At 45.4% G+C, this 14,624-nt stretch overlaps 1 protein-coding gene across 1 annotated transcript in view; it reads right to left on the bottom strand.

Annotated features, from left to right (window-relative positions):
* limd1a (LIM domains containing 1a) overlaps nucleotides 1-11,735 on the bottom strand; it is a 25,747-nt gene extending 14,012 nt beyond the window's left edge. Inside the window, exons 1-2 of the mRNA XM_054740440.2 lie at nucleotides 10,400-11,735; nucleotides 1,363-1,464 (exon numbers count right to left, since the gene is read on the bottom strand). Of these exons, the coding sequence (XP_054596415.2) occupies nucleotides 1,363-1,464; nucleotides 10,400-11,504 (1,207 nt within the window). The 5' untranslated portion in view covers nucleotides 11,505-11,735. The remainder of the gene's footprint in view (nucleotides 1-1,362; nucleotides 1,465-10,399) is intronic.
* Nucleotides 11,736-14,624: the final 2,889 nt, after the last annotated feature.

Genomic DNA, 14,624 nt, shown 5'->3' with positions numbered 1-14,624 from the left:
TACTGTGGTTTTTGGTTGTTTTATACCGGTTCTCTATACAGCTCTTTCCATTTTATATCCCACTAAAATGTTGTCTTAGGTAGGCCCTGTTTCTGTTGTTTCATTGCATTTTATCTCTGTACAGCCCTTAGTTGGGGTCTTCAGCACAGTGGAAAGTACTTTATAAATAAACCGGAACTGGAACATCAGTGAAATCCAACACGTTGTTTGTCCTGGCCCGACATCAACTATTGTATCCCTGACCTTTGAAATCGCCTCGCCATGTGTGGAGTCTTATGTTTTGAAAATTGTCCGACATATTTGGAATCCAGCCGTTTGAGCCGGGCCTTGGACAGCTCACTCACCTTGGAGGTTCTTGAGGACAAAAGGTAGGTTTGAGTTCCTTGTTAGTGTGTCTGTTTACACTGGCTGGGTGTGGTGGGATGCACGCCCCGCTGAATGCCTTCCCTGTCTACAATGTACTGCTTCGACTCCCACTCAGCTGACACAACAGCACCCACTGTCCCCCTGGAGCTCAACCTACTCAGGGCCCCTGCACACTCCTGCATTCCTCCCCAGTCGAGATGTTTTTCCCTGTGGCCACTTAAAGCGACCCCTAAACTCCTCACATGCAGCCAGCTATGAGTGGTATGTGGTGTGTAAACTCCCCCCACCCCCCTCTGTGTCAGACATCAGCCTCGCTCTGAGCCACAACGTCTCCGCTCTTTTATCTCCTCTCTCTCGTTCATACACAGGATGGAGTTCAGGAAGAAAACAGAGATGTTTATCACACATTTGAGAGCAGAACTGGTGGAGGTCAAAGGTCCTGCAGAACAATGAGCCTTAGCTGGGGCCTCCACCTCTTTAGCACAAATACTCCACATACCCATGATCTGATAATTAGAGGAGGGATCTTAATTAGATGCAGCGGAGGGCCAAGTCCTATTTTAGCCATGGGAAACGCTGTATTCTAGACACTGAGGGGGTCAGTAATGCAGCAGATGAAAAGCTTTTAGTAATGTTAAAGGAAACACAAAGTAAACATTCTATAAAAGCATGTCTGTGATTTGAAATAACCAGTGACTTTCAGCCTCGAGTGCTGAATCCATTTCTCTTAAAGGTACTCTTTTGTAAAATCCAAACTGCAGGCAGGTAAAAGGTCCAGCCCTGTGTGTCTTTGTGTGGGCTGAAGAAGGGATTGGCACACCCTCAATCCAAACACCAGCAGTACATGACAGTAATCTCTCAATAACTGTGTGTTTTCCACTGGGGAAGGAAATGACTGGGAAAGGTGCCACTTTCATTCACAAGTGTAACCTGTTATTATGGGGGTGATTTACCCATCACATGTGGCGAGAAGTGTTTTAAACTGAATGTACTTACTGCAGGCGCTGCAGGTGAAGCAGGAGTCGTGGTAGAGGCTCCCCATGGCCTGGCAGGCCTGGCTGGACCCATAAACAGCCTTCTTACACCTTACACAGACTCCTGGAACATGGCAATCACATAAAAACAATCAAATCTACAATACAACCTCACCATTAGTGTATAGAGACGGACAACAATAAGCTCACAAGTCAGGGAGCTGGTTTAGTAAGATGTATTAGAGAAAGGGGAAATTATATCCCAGTGTGTTTATTTGACTTGGCTCTGAAAGCCAGGGTTCTGTTAATAAAGAAGCTGATAAAAATCAAAGTGTGCCTACGCTCACAACACACGTAGAAACTGGAGATCATTTTTTCATGATAATCACCAAATCAGTCACGTCAAGGAAAATACGATCAAATGTGCAAAGAAAATCGGCTCAGAGGGACGACCGAACCCGTGACAGAAGCAGTTTTCTCCGCCATGTTTATTGGGAGAAGAAGCACAGCATGTGGGAGTGAGTCGGCTAATTGCATAATCACTCCTTTGACTCTGGACAACTCCTGAACAACACAAGGGCTGTGTGCGGTCAATGTGGCCTAATTTCATCAGGAGCTTCTCTCCAGCAGTGGAGGCTCCAGAGGTGTTTCTCTGCAGGTGCTATGGAGGAGATAGTCTTTTTATTGAGGGCGCTATGAAGGAAGTGGTCATGCGTACCTATTGTTCTCTAAAACACCTTCAACACTAGCAGATACACATGCGTGCACAACACCTCAATAACACCTGAAACAGTCATTAATATACATCATAAACATATGAACAATCGCTGACTTTTCCATGAAATCATAAACACATACAGCCACACAGAAAACCATCTAGTGTTGCAAGGTTAGCTAACGTTAGTGTTAGCATTTCCAGCTGCAAAACCCTTGACTGCTGCGGCGGTTGAGGGTTGACTCTCTTCATCCAGATCCGTAGGGTTTTTGTGGGTCTGAGATCACTTCCAAAGATTCATTCGTTTCCGACTGAACCCGTGGAAATGTGGGCAACAAAGTCCGATCCATTTTACCTCTAGCTCTACCTTTCACTCGTTCACAGGAGGAAAATGAGGTCAAAGGTTAACATCAATTTCCCGTTTTGGTTTAAGTTTTTACTATCTACAGTATATGATAATTTACTGATTATTTTTGTTTTGTATGTATTATCACATCCACATGCTGAATTAAAATTAAATTGTAAAAAATAAATAAATAAATAATCTAATATTTACTTGGGGTGCTTATGGGGGTGCAATGACTAATCCAAGGGTAGCTATAGCACCTCCTAGCGCCCCGCTGGTGCCGCCACTGCTCTCCAGAAACTTCCATGAAAATTTTGTTCTTCATCTCGCATTTTTAGCTCTACATATTTGCCTCTTGAGCTTCATAAGTGACATATAGGGAGCCTAACACCAATCTACTTCCGGACCATGGGTCCCCGGAAGAATGAAAAAACGAATGTAAGTCAACGAGGCTAAAAACGCTATTTTCTAATCGGGTTTGTCTTGTCCCATAGATTCCACATTTGATGGCCGTGAATTTTAAAGACACATTCTGATGCCAAGAACAAGCTTATTTTTGACTGGGGGCAAAAGTCATTTTAGGTTTTGTGTGAAAATACGTCCAGGACTACAAATGTGCATCACTAAAGTGACAACATCAAACCAGACGTGGAGAAAAGCTAAGGGAAAACAGTTTTAAGTTCAGCAAACTTCAAATCCTTCCTTTTAAGATAAATGAACCACCATAAATCTGGTCACATGGTAAGTAGCAGCTACGCTAGGGGAGAGGAGATTCTGTGGTGACGTCACATATGCAACGTGCAGACGTCTGATTGGTATTCATGCTAATTAGGGCTGCACAATATATTGCAAAAATATCGGTATCGTGATATCAGCATGTGCAATATGCATATCGCAAAGAACAGATAAATATCGCAATGAATGGTCAGCTCAAATGTTTGCTACACATAATGTATTCTGTCAATCAAACAGAAGCATAATTTTTTTAACAAATCAAATAGAGCTCTTCATCCATTCGGCCAATTAGGTGGGTTCTCATAGGTCAGATGTCCGCCCATGAGGCGGACGGCACTTAAGTTTGATGGTTAGCAAACACCTGAGTTAGCTTTGTTCTGCTCTTCCTGCTGTTTCTGCTTTTCCCGGGATCCACGGATTGCCTTTTCTTGTTCGTTTTCTTTTCCCTTTCCTCATATCTTTTGCTTCTCTTATTTTTATGATTTTTTGGTAATTTTTTTTATTTCTTTGTTTTTGATTATTTTTTGTTCCTGAGTTAAGTTTTTATTTATCGCAAGTAATATCGTCATCACAATATTAATCACTGTTATCGCATATCGCAGGTTTTCCTAATATCGTGCAGCCCTAATGCTAATTAAGAACATTTGTAAACTGATAAATCTCAAAGTACGTGACTGGCGTTGTCGAAACACCCATCAATGCTTTTCATTCAAATTCAAGTATAACATACCGGGTATGTGCAATCCAGGGCGTAAAGCAAAGCGGATTAGAAAATTGCTCTGTTAGCCCCGTTGACTTGCATTCATTTTTTCGTTCTTCCGGGGACCCATGAGCCGACCCAAAAGGGAGGAGACTTAGGCTCCCTATTGACTGATCGTTGTCGTCAGACAAAAAAAAAATCCGATTTTTTTGTGGCTAAATACTCTTCTAGTGGTTTTTGCTTTCCAAACAGTCTCTAGTCTGTTCAAATTAATTGTGCTTAGAGACAACAGGATTAATAAGCTAAAGGTTAGTTCAAGCCCAGCCGAGACCAAAGTTGATTCCTGCTGATCACATATATTATTTTGCAGTTTTAAAAATCCTACATAGTTGGATAGGAAGATTGGGCGATATATAAGACTCTTCCAATTGATATTCATCAGTCCAAATAAATGACAATGAGCCATATATTCCTGTGGATGACATTTAGACGTTCTGAGAACCTGAAACACCTTGCAAACTGTGATCCACCAAACACAATTGTGTCAAAATCAGTTTGTGGAAGGAGACCACAAAGGGGTACATGTGATATTTCGTTACTGTCTGCCTTTCATTGGCTATTTGATGCATCACCAACAACACGTTGGAATTGGGTTGAGCTACACAAACCTGGGGGTTTGTACTACTGACCTATCGACAGATAGCTGACAATTTTGCCTCAGCAGAGGAGACAACACTCGCTACCTGTGTCTACAGTTATTGAATCCTTGATTGAAACAGATCCCTGGAATAACAGAAATTCTAGCTTTCTAATGTGTACAAAATATATATGTGCATAGAGTGTGTTGCAAAAAAGATGTTGATTTGACATGGAAGTTTGTTCTGTTTCATCCGTGAGGCTAATTCACAGCCATATAAAATATTGCTCATAAAAGTGATCTGCAAATGGCTCAGATTATCACAGATGGTTGACAAATTCATCCAATTACCTAATTTTACTGTCTAGTTCACGTTATACGTTATTGTATAACAGTGGTCTGCAATAGGTGGGCCATGTGCGGCCCACGGGCCATCTCTTTGTGGCCCTTGAACCCTGCACTCCCCGGGACAAAAGGCAAACAGGAGATGTGCTGACACATAGAGGGCTGGTGTAATGAACAGCCAGCAGCAACGTGAGAGCAGGATAGCGCAGGATAGCTTTGATGGTCGGGGAGGTCGCCAGTCAGACCTAACAAACCCAAATGTATTGTGAGGGTCTGCTGGGAACATCTGGCAGTCTCCTTCCAGAAGAAGTTTCAATTCCCCCCTCCGACAGAACTTTCAAAACGTTCCAGGGGAGGCTGGGGACACCGAGTCTGAGTGGGACATGTTCTGTGCTTCCATTGTCGAGGCAGCCGACCAGGGCTAAAGCCACAGGGTCGTTGGTGCCTGTTGGGGTGGCAATCCCTGAACCCGCTGGTGGACACCGTAGTTAGGGATGTCATCAAGCTGAAGAAAGAGTCCTATTGGGTCATTTTGGCCTGTGGGACTCCAGAGGCAGCTGATGAGTACCGGGCGGCCAAGCGGCATGCAGCCCGGGTGGTCACAGTGACAAAAACCCGAGCTAGGGAGGAGTTCGGTAAGACCATGGAGCAAGACTTACATTCGTCTCAGGAGGGGAAAGCAGTGCGCTACCAATACTGTTTATAGTGTGGATGGTATTCTGCTGACCTTGACGCAGGACGTTAAGGATTGGTTGCCGGAGTACTTCGAAGACCTCCTCAATCCCAGCGGCACGTCTTCCAGTGAGGAAGCAGAGCCTAAGGACTTTGGGTTGGGCTCTCCAATCTCTTGTGCTGAGCTCATTGGTCAAAAAGATTCTTGGTGGCGAGGCTCCCGGGGTGGATGAGATTTGCAAAGAGTTCTTTAAGGCTCTGGATGTTGTAGGGTTATGTTAGCCGACGCGGCTCTGCAATACTGCATAGACATTGGGGGCAGTCCCACTGGATTGGCAGATCAGGGTGGTGGTGCCCCTATTTAAAAAGGGCACCTCAGGATGTTTTCCAACTACAGGGGGATCACACTTTTGAGCCTCCCCGGTAAAGTCTATTCAGGGATTCTGGAGAGGAGGGTCTGGCAGATTGTCAAACCTCGGATTCAGGAGGAACAATGTGGTTTTCATCCTGGCCATGGAACACTGGACCAGCTCTATACCCTTAGGGGGGTTCTAGAGGGTGCGTGGGAGTTTGTCCAACCAACGTGTTTTGTGGATTTGGAGAAGGCATTCATCTGTGTCCCTCTGGGGCCCCTTTGGGGGGTACTTCGGGAGTATGGGGTACCAGGCTTTCTGATACAGGCTGTTAAGTCCCTATAAGACAGAATGCCAGAGCTTGGTCCGCATTGCTGGCAGTAAGTCGGGCTCGTTTCTGGTGGTGAGAGTTGGACTCCGCCAAGGCCTTTGTCACCAATTCTGTTCATAACTTTTATAGACAGGATTTTTAGGCGCAGCCAAGGTGTTGAGGGGATCTGTTTTGGTGGCCTGAGGATTGAGTCTCTGCTTTTTGTAGATGATGTGGTCCTGTTGGCTTCATGAGAACATGACCTCCGGCTCTCACTGGAACGGCTTGCAGCCGAGTGTGAAGCAGCTGGGATGAGAATGAGCTTCTCTATATCTGAGACCATGGTGTGAGTCGGAAAAGGCTAAAATGCCTTCTCCGGGTCAGGGATGAGGTCTTGCCTCAAGTGTAGGAGTCTTGTTCACGAGTGAGGGAAAGATGGAATGTGAGATTGACAGGCGGAATGGTGCTGCATCTGCAGTAATACTACTACCCCCACGAGCCAACCCCAGATGAGCTCTACTTCTCTGAACAGAAGCCACTCAGGAAGCTATCTACAGTGGGGAGGTAGTAATTATTTATAACTTTTACACAGAAATACACTTCAAAAGTCCAAACATAGGGGTTAAGCACACACTGATTAAGTTTTCCCTTTTGCGTATGCACACAGACACATGGTTATTTGTGTGTGTGTGTGTGTTTTTATAGAAAACCTCCCTGGAGACAAAGATTTGGAGCTCAGCAGAAGAGCACCGCCCAACCCTGCTTCTCCTACAACACTGACAAAGAAACTTTTGTTTCCACTGTACCCAACATGCGTCACACAGCTGCCTCCCCCCAAAAACACACTGCTACACTTCATAATCATGTTCAACCAAATCTCCTCATTGACTTTTAAGTGATGGAAGATATTGCATATAGTTTTAATTTTTCTATCCACTAAAGTCAGCACATCATCAGGGACCCTGGAGGCTCGAGAGCAGATTTGGAGATAACAGGATATTATTGGAAAACTAAAGAATGCTGTTCTGGTCTAATTTTGCTTACATGAAAACACAAAGAAGTTGTCACAGATTGAAACGACACAAACAAGTTAGTGTAGCTTTTGTATAAAAAAACAATTAAAAGATAACCAAAAGTTAGTATTTTGCTGTAAATTTATTTCTTACATCAGTACCCTCTTCAACGCTTCGGCCGCTACCTTTACTGCTCTTGGCCAAAGCCCCGTGTCCCAAAACAGAGTAACATTTATTTAGAGGACCGACTTTGAGGGGGCTGGGAAACCAAACATGCAACCCCCCACCACCCCACCCCACCCCCCACCCCCCAACACACACACACACACACACACACCTTTCCAAGCTGTCAAAAACCATCAGTACTGCTCCGTGTCTGACATGCAAACCACTAAGTAAGCTGTGTACTTCAGTTGAAATTGTAGAAAATACTAGGGGTGCGTCGATCTATCGGCCCCGATCTCGGGTTTTTTTCAAGATCGGTGATCGGCCAAAAACTGCAATAGGCAGTCTACTTCCGGATCATGGGTCCTTGGAAGAACGAAAAATGAATGCAAGTCAATGGGGCTAAAAGAGCTATTTTCTAATTCCGCTTGTTAGGCGCCATGGATTTCACATATGATGTCCATAAATTTTAAATACGCATTTTGATACCAAAAACGCACTTTTTTTGAACAGGGGAAACGTTATTTTAGGGTTTGTGTGAAAGAAACTCCAGGACTAGAAAATTAGAAAAATGAAAGTCTAAAGGAACAAATATGATTTTGTAGTTCAAACAGCATTGCTAAATATGTTCATTTATATTTGAGAACATCGCCTCATGTCCATTTGAAACTGGTAAGTGTTTCATGAGTATTCACACTGGTTTTCTCAATAAAAGGACATTGAAACATTGACATAATCTGCTTTTAGTTAGGACAAAATCTGTATCTGCAAGTCAGGTTTTTCTCCGGATTGGTGATCGGCCAAAAACTACAATCAGTGCACTCCTAGAAAAGACCCCCCTCTGTCTGCTGAAACATAAAAAAAGAGAGATTGTCCTTTTAGAATATTCAAATTGTGTTTATGGCATCCAAAGAGCTCCTCACCTGGACTCACAAAGACAGAAGCGGTCCTGTTTTCTGTGTGTTTCTGTTTAGCCTCTGAAATGTTTGAATATTGTATAAAATTCTATGCTGATGACTTTTATTGAAATGATGCGGATTTAGCAGCTTAAACACACATAAATGAACCTAATTCAATTTCAAAGGCATGCTAATCAACGGTGATAGTAAAAATTGTGTGTGTGTGTGTGTGTGTGTATGTGTGTGTGTGTGTGTACGAGTGGCTGCCAATGAATCATTTTCTAACTTCTACTGCTGCACACACACAGATTCTACACCCAGACCTGACAGAATATTAAATCCTGTCAGTTTCCTATATTTTCATAGACAAAAGCACTAAAATGTGGAGGATGAGGTGACGCACACACACAAACACACACACACTGAGCCTGCCAGAGCAGAAGCCAAAAATCCCTGGGAAGAGTTAATACAGTGCGTTCCACTCAACGGCCAGATGGGATAAATTAATCCTTCATCTTAACACGGCATTAAACTCTCCAGCGAGCGTCTGTGAGACTGACATGTCCCACTGCTTCTCCTCCTTGGATGAACTTGACTGTAAATCTCAAAATCTTTGGGGCTCATGGGGCCAAACACAAAACCCATCTCTCAGCCGTCTACTTTTCCATTCACCGACACCACGGGTTCCCCTAAACCTGTCTGGGACAGGCCCCCCAGCGACAACCCCTGTCCCTATTGCATCCTAAACCCTCATTTCTAACATTCCTTCAGACAGACATTCTCCAGTGTTCCCCCGGTGCTGCTATTTGGCACTGGACTCTTTTTCCCAGAACCTCCAACTCCAGTTATGCTGTGATGCACGTTGTCCTGGGATACGGATTGGGAATCAGGGAAAAGTTCTTGTTGCATTAGAAGATGCTAAAAGCAAAACACAAGCACATTTACCGAAGACAGCTGCTATTTTTAATAACTTAAAGCTCCTCAAAAGCTTTAAAAGATCGTGACTACACAGAAAGGAGCCTCCGCGGTTGTGTTTTCTGGAGAATGAATCAGGATGAGCCACGATCCGGTGGGAAACCCCTCACAAGAACAACTGTATGTGTGGGAATGAGTACCGTTTATATCCTGGATCAAACCTACATTTCTGATGGTTGCGTTCTGTGCTCTCCTACACATCTAGGATGTTCTTGTTGACGATATCTATGAAGCATCTCGTGACATTTGCGTATAATTGAGCCTCTTCCAACACAAGCACACTCAGGAACTGCAATCGTGACATTCCAACAGGAAATTCCTCCTGCAAGAAGGTGAGGGTAAGTGGTGTGTTGTGGCGTCTTATACGTCGCCCATCTCACAATGCTTTCCTTCTCATTGTCCTGCTTTTGAGAAAGAAATCGGCTTCAAAGACTTGGCAAACAAACGGAATCCATCTTCCCTACATCCTACGTTTCTGCCATGTGACAGCAGCCTTTGAACTGATGTCATGGATAAGTATCCATTTTCAAAACAGCCGAGCGGAGCGGCTAAATAAAGTGCTAAAAGCACTGATATGTGAAACAGAGACCACAAAGTTGTGCTGATGGACATTCCTCTCCACCGCTGCCACATCTGCAGGCAGAGTAATGCCTGCCTGGTCTTTATACGGGCCCCAAATGCCAGCAGTAGTGGTCACAGGTGTTGTCGTTCGTCGTCATTAAGCAAGGAAGGACTGAAGTGAAGAGTCTAGGAGTTAAAAGCAGAGGATGCTGCGCCAACAATTACATATTTATATTTTTAGGAGGAGGAAATGAAAATACTTTTTCCTCCATCTTTTCTCCTGCCAGATGGACGGCTGGGAGCAGATTTCTGAGACCTGACAAATTAAAGACAACTATTCTACAGAACGCGAGACAGACCTCACACATCGTGCGTCTAGGGCTGTTTAGTGAACAAAGTTACCACGAAGACATAAAACATCTGGGACACAAACCAGCACACAGCATTAGCGTGTGTGTGTGTGTGTTTTGTACGCCCAGAGGAAGAACAAAGGCTGACACTGAGTGTGTGTGTGTGTCCCATTAAATAGTAAACAAGTGGGTTTGTGTCCTCGGCTGTGGGAAGGTGGTTCTGTCCATCAAATGGCTTTCTGATTGACAGAAGTCCTCGCCACCTCTTCGCTGGCGATCTTACCAAAGTAGTCAGACTTCCTTTGAGCGTCCATCTCTTTCTCCAGTTGCTGAGTGAGGGCCTCCAGCTTTATCTCAGCTGCTGATGGCCCCTGATCTGAAGGCTGTGAGAGCGGACCCTGAGTAGGTACTTGGGTGGGTTTAGGGGAGCGCCGGCTCTCACCTTCGTCCCTGATTAAATGTACATTGGCAACCATCTGGCTTTGATCCGGACTCTGACCTTTGGTGAGGCTGCCAGGACACAGAGCAGAGGACATCCCCTGGGCTTTTGGTTGAGGTGCTTCAGAGGCCGCAGAAGCTGCCACTGGGCCATTATGGTTGGATGGCGGAGGTACATAATGGGCCAAGGGCTGGGAAGGATGCTGGAAGTCTGCTCCGCCTGTGAAAGCGCTCAGAGGCAAGGCAGGGATCCTGTCTGGTTTTGTTGGGAAGGACGGCTCTCCAGCCCAAACTGTGCAGCCAAGATTCTGGTTGAGGAGCTGTGGTGGAAGACTGGTGATGGTCGAAGGTGCATGCATCAGCTGAGCCGCACAGCTCCCTGACACCAACACAGATGGGGGAGATTTGCTTTCCTTGGAGGGGGCCCAGGTTGCGAGGTTCCGGATCTGTGCAGAACTTTGAGGAGAGTTTGCAAAACTAGGTGGGGAGACGTTATTCTGGTATGAATGGGACTCTAAGCGCTCCTTGTTATCGTAAGTGTTTCCGTGGCCGTGAGTCCTGCTGGCTGGAGGTTCAGACTGGAACCCAGTCTGGGCATACTGGTTCCCAGGCGAGGAGGTCGGCGCGGGGCCAGAGAGGATCGGGGGCTTCGCTGCCGCCTCGCCCGGCTGTCTGGAGCTGTTGATGGGCGGTCTGTCTTTGGTGTAATGGGTGCTGTTGTGACCCCCATTCATCCGAACGACCTGGCTGCTGTTGGCCACTTCCTCCTGCTGCTTCTGCATGTGTATTTTACTCATCTTAGAGGCGAAAACTCTCCTGGTTTCTTCAAAGTCCGGGTTATTCCCCGCATCCCGCCTCGTCCGGAACAATCCATCCCTGGATGCTTCATACATGTTCAAGTCCTCGATAAACTTACTCGCCTCGAGTCCCAGGTCCTCGTACTTATCCATCTTAGAACTAGTTTTGCGTTTCAAAGTTAAAAATAAATTAAATCAGTCCGCGAAAGACCAGAAGAATCACAAAAGAGTTCTGGCTGAAGAAAACAGTTCACGTAAAGTTTTCGTTGATGATCCCAACTTCTTCGTCTTCCGCGGTGAAGATTCAAAAACTTTACTGTTGCCGGTGGAGGTCAGCCGGTCCAGCTCAGCCGTGGTCCGGTCCGGATGTGAGAGCAGATCCCAGATCAGATCTCCCAAAGTAGCTCCCCCCTCCTCTCCTCTCCTCCTACTGCTAACGGTCCCAGCGGGAAAAGCTTCATCCGAAACTTCTTCACCCACGAAACAATAAAGAAACTCAAGCTGAACGCGGTTACTGTCGCGGAGTTTAACCATCGAGTTTAACGGACGAACTTGTTAGCTCGTCGGTGTTTAGGTCGGAGCCGGCGAGGCCACCGGGCGGCTTTGGGACCGAGAACAGAACCGGTGGTCTCTTTAAAGGCGCAGAGCTCGAATAATGCAGCACAACTAAAATAACCCAGAGCCTATGACTAACATGTTCCTTTTAAAAATACCTAACACCGGAACATGTTGGCTGGTTAACCCACCTCTTCTTTTACTCCGTGCGTGTGTGTGTGTTGTAAAATACAAATGCAGTCGCTTCCCTTGTAAAAGGTATCCTGCTGTTCTTTTACTCCGGAAAAAACTTATCATGTCACAAACTTGTGGGCCAATAACTTCAGAATAAATGAGTCTTTATTTACAACTTCAGCCTAATAACATGACAGGGGTGAAGCTACAGGGGGTGAGGGTGGGGTGCACACTACCCCACCTCAGTGGGGCCTTGCCCCCCACCTGACCCCCTAGTTTGTGTCCTTAAATTGGAAGTCAAGGCAGTGGTGGAGATTAACTTCATCCACACTTCCTGCTAGGAAAACACTTCTGAAAGAGGCGTCGCCTGGCGGACCGAAAGAGCGGCACTGAGGCCATGATAGACGTCAGCCGCCCCCCCCCCCCCCCATTAGACATCATCTGTACAGGTTATTAGCAAAAAATATAGTTGATTTAGGTGTTACATACACTTTAAAGTGGGGAAACATTATTTCAATACATTTTCTGTGGTCTCTAGTATCACTGAATGCCTTGTAGGTTGTTTTCTTTGATTTAAAAAAAGGCTCTGGTGTTCCTGTGTGAGGAAGTAGAAATTAGTCAGTGTGGACAGCAGGATTTTGAGTCTCAGGCCTAATCCCAATACTCGCACTATACCCTACGGTCTTCCGTGAAGTGCACTTGGAGGAAGTGCGCAGTAAGGCTTCGAGTGCATAGTACACAAGTGTGCAAATAATTGCTCAACTGGGTCAGGGAGCATTGCATCATTGGCCGCAATGCATGCTGGGATGCTGGTCACTGTGCTACTTAAAAACTACTTTAACAACTTTCTAACAAAAACAGACACAATGTAAATTCATTGCTGTGAACATTAAACCTTTGTCTAAAACATTCAGAGCATCAACAAACATTCATTGTTCTAAAATAAACTACTTTCATTTGAAAATGCATATTTTCAGAAGAGACGCTTGAGCCATTGTTCCACTTTCTTCTCAAACTTCCCACGCAGCAATGGATTGTGGGAAATACCCTTCGCCCATGTCTGCGTTGATGCAGACTTGGGCAAAGTGCAGATCAAGGGTGCAAAAGGTGCGTCGTCAGCTTCTGCACGTGAGAATCGGGACACCCTACACACTTGCATCCCTGGATGGGATAGTTCAGTTGAAGGTTGCAAGGGTGGAAGTGTGACTGTTTGGATTTGGCTTACTAAATAAACCTACACTGTGTAGTTTGCAGAAGGTGCTGCAGAGAATGCACCATGTGGTGGTTAGAGGAATTGCAGTCAGCAAAGTGTGCACTCCTGTGATGTTCAAACCTACTTACTATTTAACAAATTATTTATCTATTTATTTAAAGGAAAATTTGGTGGGAAATCATGAAAAGTTATTCCAAGGACAGCTAGTCAAAATCAGATTGCCCTCCAAGGTTTTCCCACACCCTGCCCTGATTCTCAAAAAAGGTCCAGTCCTGGAACTTAGTGCCAGGCCTGATGTGCAGCAGTGCAGGCTGCCTGCGTTGCGTGACTCTGGGAACCAGGTGGACATGCTGCCTCAGAGATCCAGGTGGGAATTATTAACGTTTTGGGCTGCTTCTGAGTGCCCAAAGCTGGCCTGAACCATGAGGAGGAGCAGCTATGGTTGCAGAGAACAAGGTGGTAATTAGTTGCCTGGAGGTCCGCTCCTGGGTGTTGTTTTCAACAGAACCGGGAGGAGAGGACAACTGGGTCAGAAGAAGAAAACCAGGCATGAATTGCTGACAGGATTCATCTGTACATTTCCAGCTGCTACTTTAGCTTATCAAGCGGCTAACTGAAGGAGAACAGCCTTCTCGTGGTCATGCATACAGCAAGTGCTCTCAAAAGTGCAGCCTGAGGTGGTGCTGGACCAAACTACTTTTAAAATGTTAGCTCTACATGCAGTCATGGCACAAGAACAAGATACAATCATATGGTCAGGAGATGGTAAAAAAAAACTGTACAATATGCAGCCTCCGACTGGCTAACAGTAACGTGACTCTTCTGCTGCCTGTTTGCTCTTCTTGGGTAAAAAAAAAATGCAACGCTGATGTTTTACAAATAAACAAAAGCCTGAATGTGTTCTGCCATGTTGTGGAGTTACGAATGCTAACGGTTAGCTTCTACTAGCCAAGACTTATTCTGCTGCTCCCCGGTCGCCAAATCAACACAGCCTTCTGCAGGCCGAAGCCAAGATGGAGCAAGTCCATGAATGCAAATTTAACAGCTGTGTGGCTTTTTCTGACCCGAGCGTTTCCCCTTCGAGTCATTTAAAATCATGTAATGGTCTTTTGTGGTGGGCCAAATCATCAGCCTTGGGGTGTGCCTCCAGCTTTCACAGCTCAGATCAGGAATTAGACTGGTGCAGTAGAGGGTGGCGCTGCTCCGTGCCCCACCCTTATTTTTCAACCTGCAGGAGTTTCTCAACAGAAAGTCTTTTTTTTTTCACTCATCAAAGACAACTTGTGCTACACATTTCTCGTGTAAGACGTGAGGCTGTGATGAACGTGTCC

This window comes from Nothobranchius furzeri, chromosome 5, assembly GCF_043380555.1.
Source record: "Nothobranchius furzeri strain GRZ-AD chromosome 5, NfurGRZ-RIMD1, whole genome shotgun sequence".
NCBI classification, from domain to species: domain Eukaryota; kingdom Metazoa; phylum Chordata; class Actinopteri; order Cyprinodontiformes; family Nothobranchiidae; genus Nothobranchius; species Nothobranchius furzeri.
This window is presented reverse-complemented; position numbering and strand designations above follow the sequence as displayed.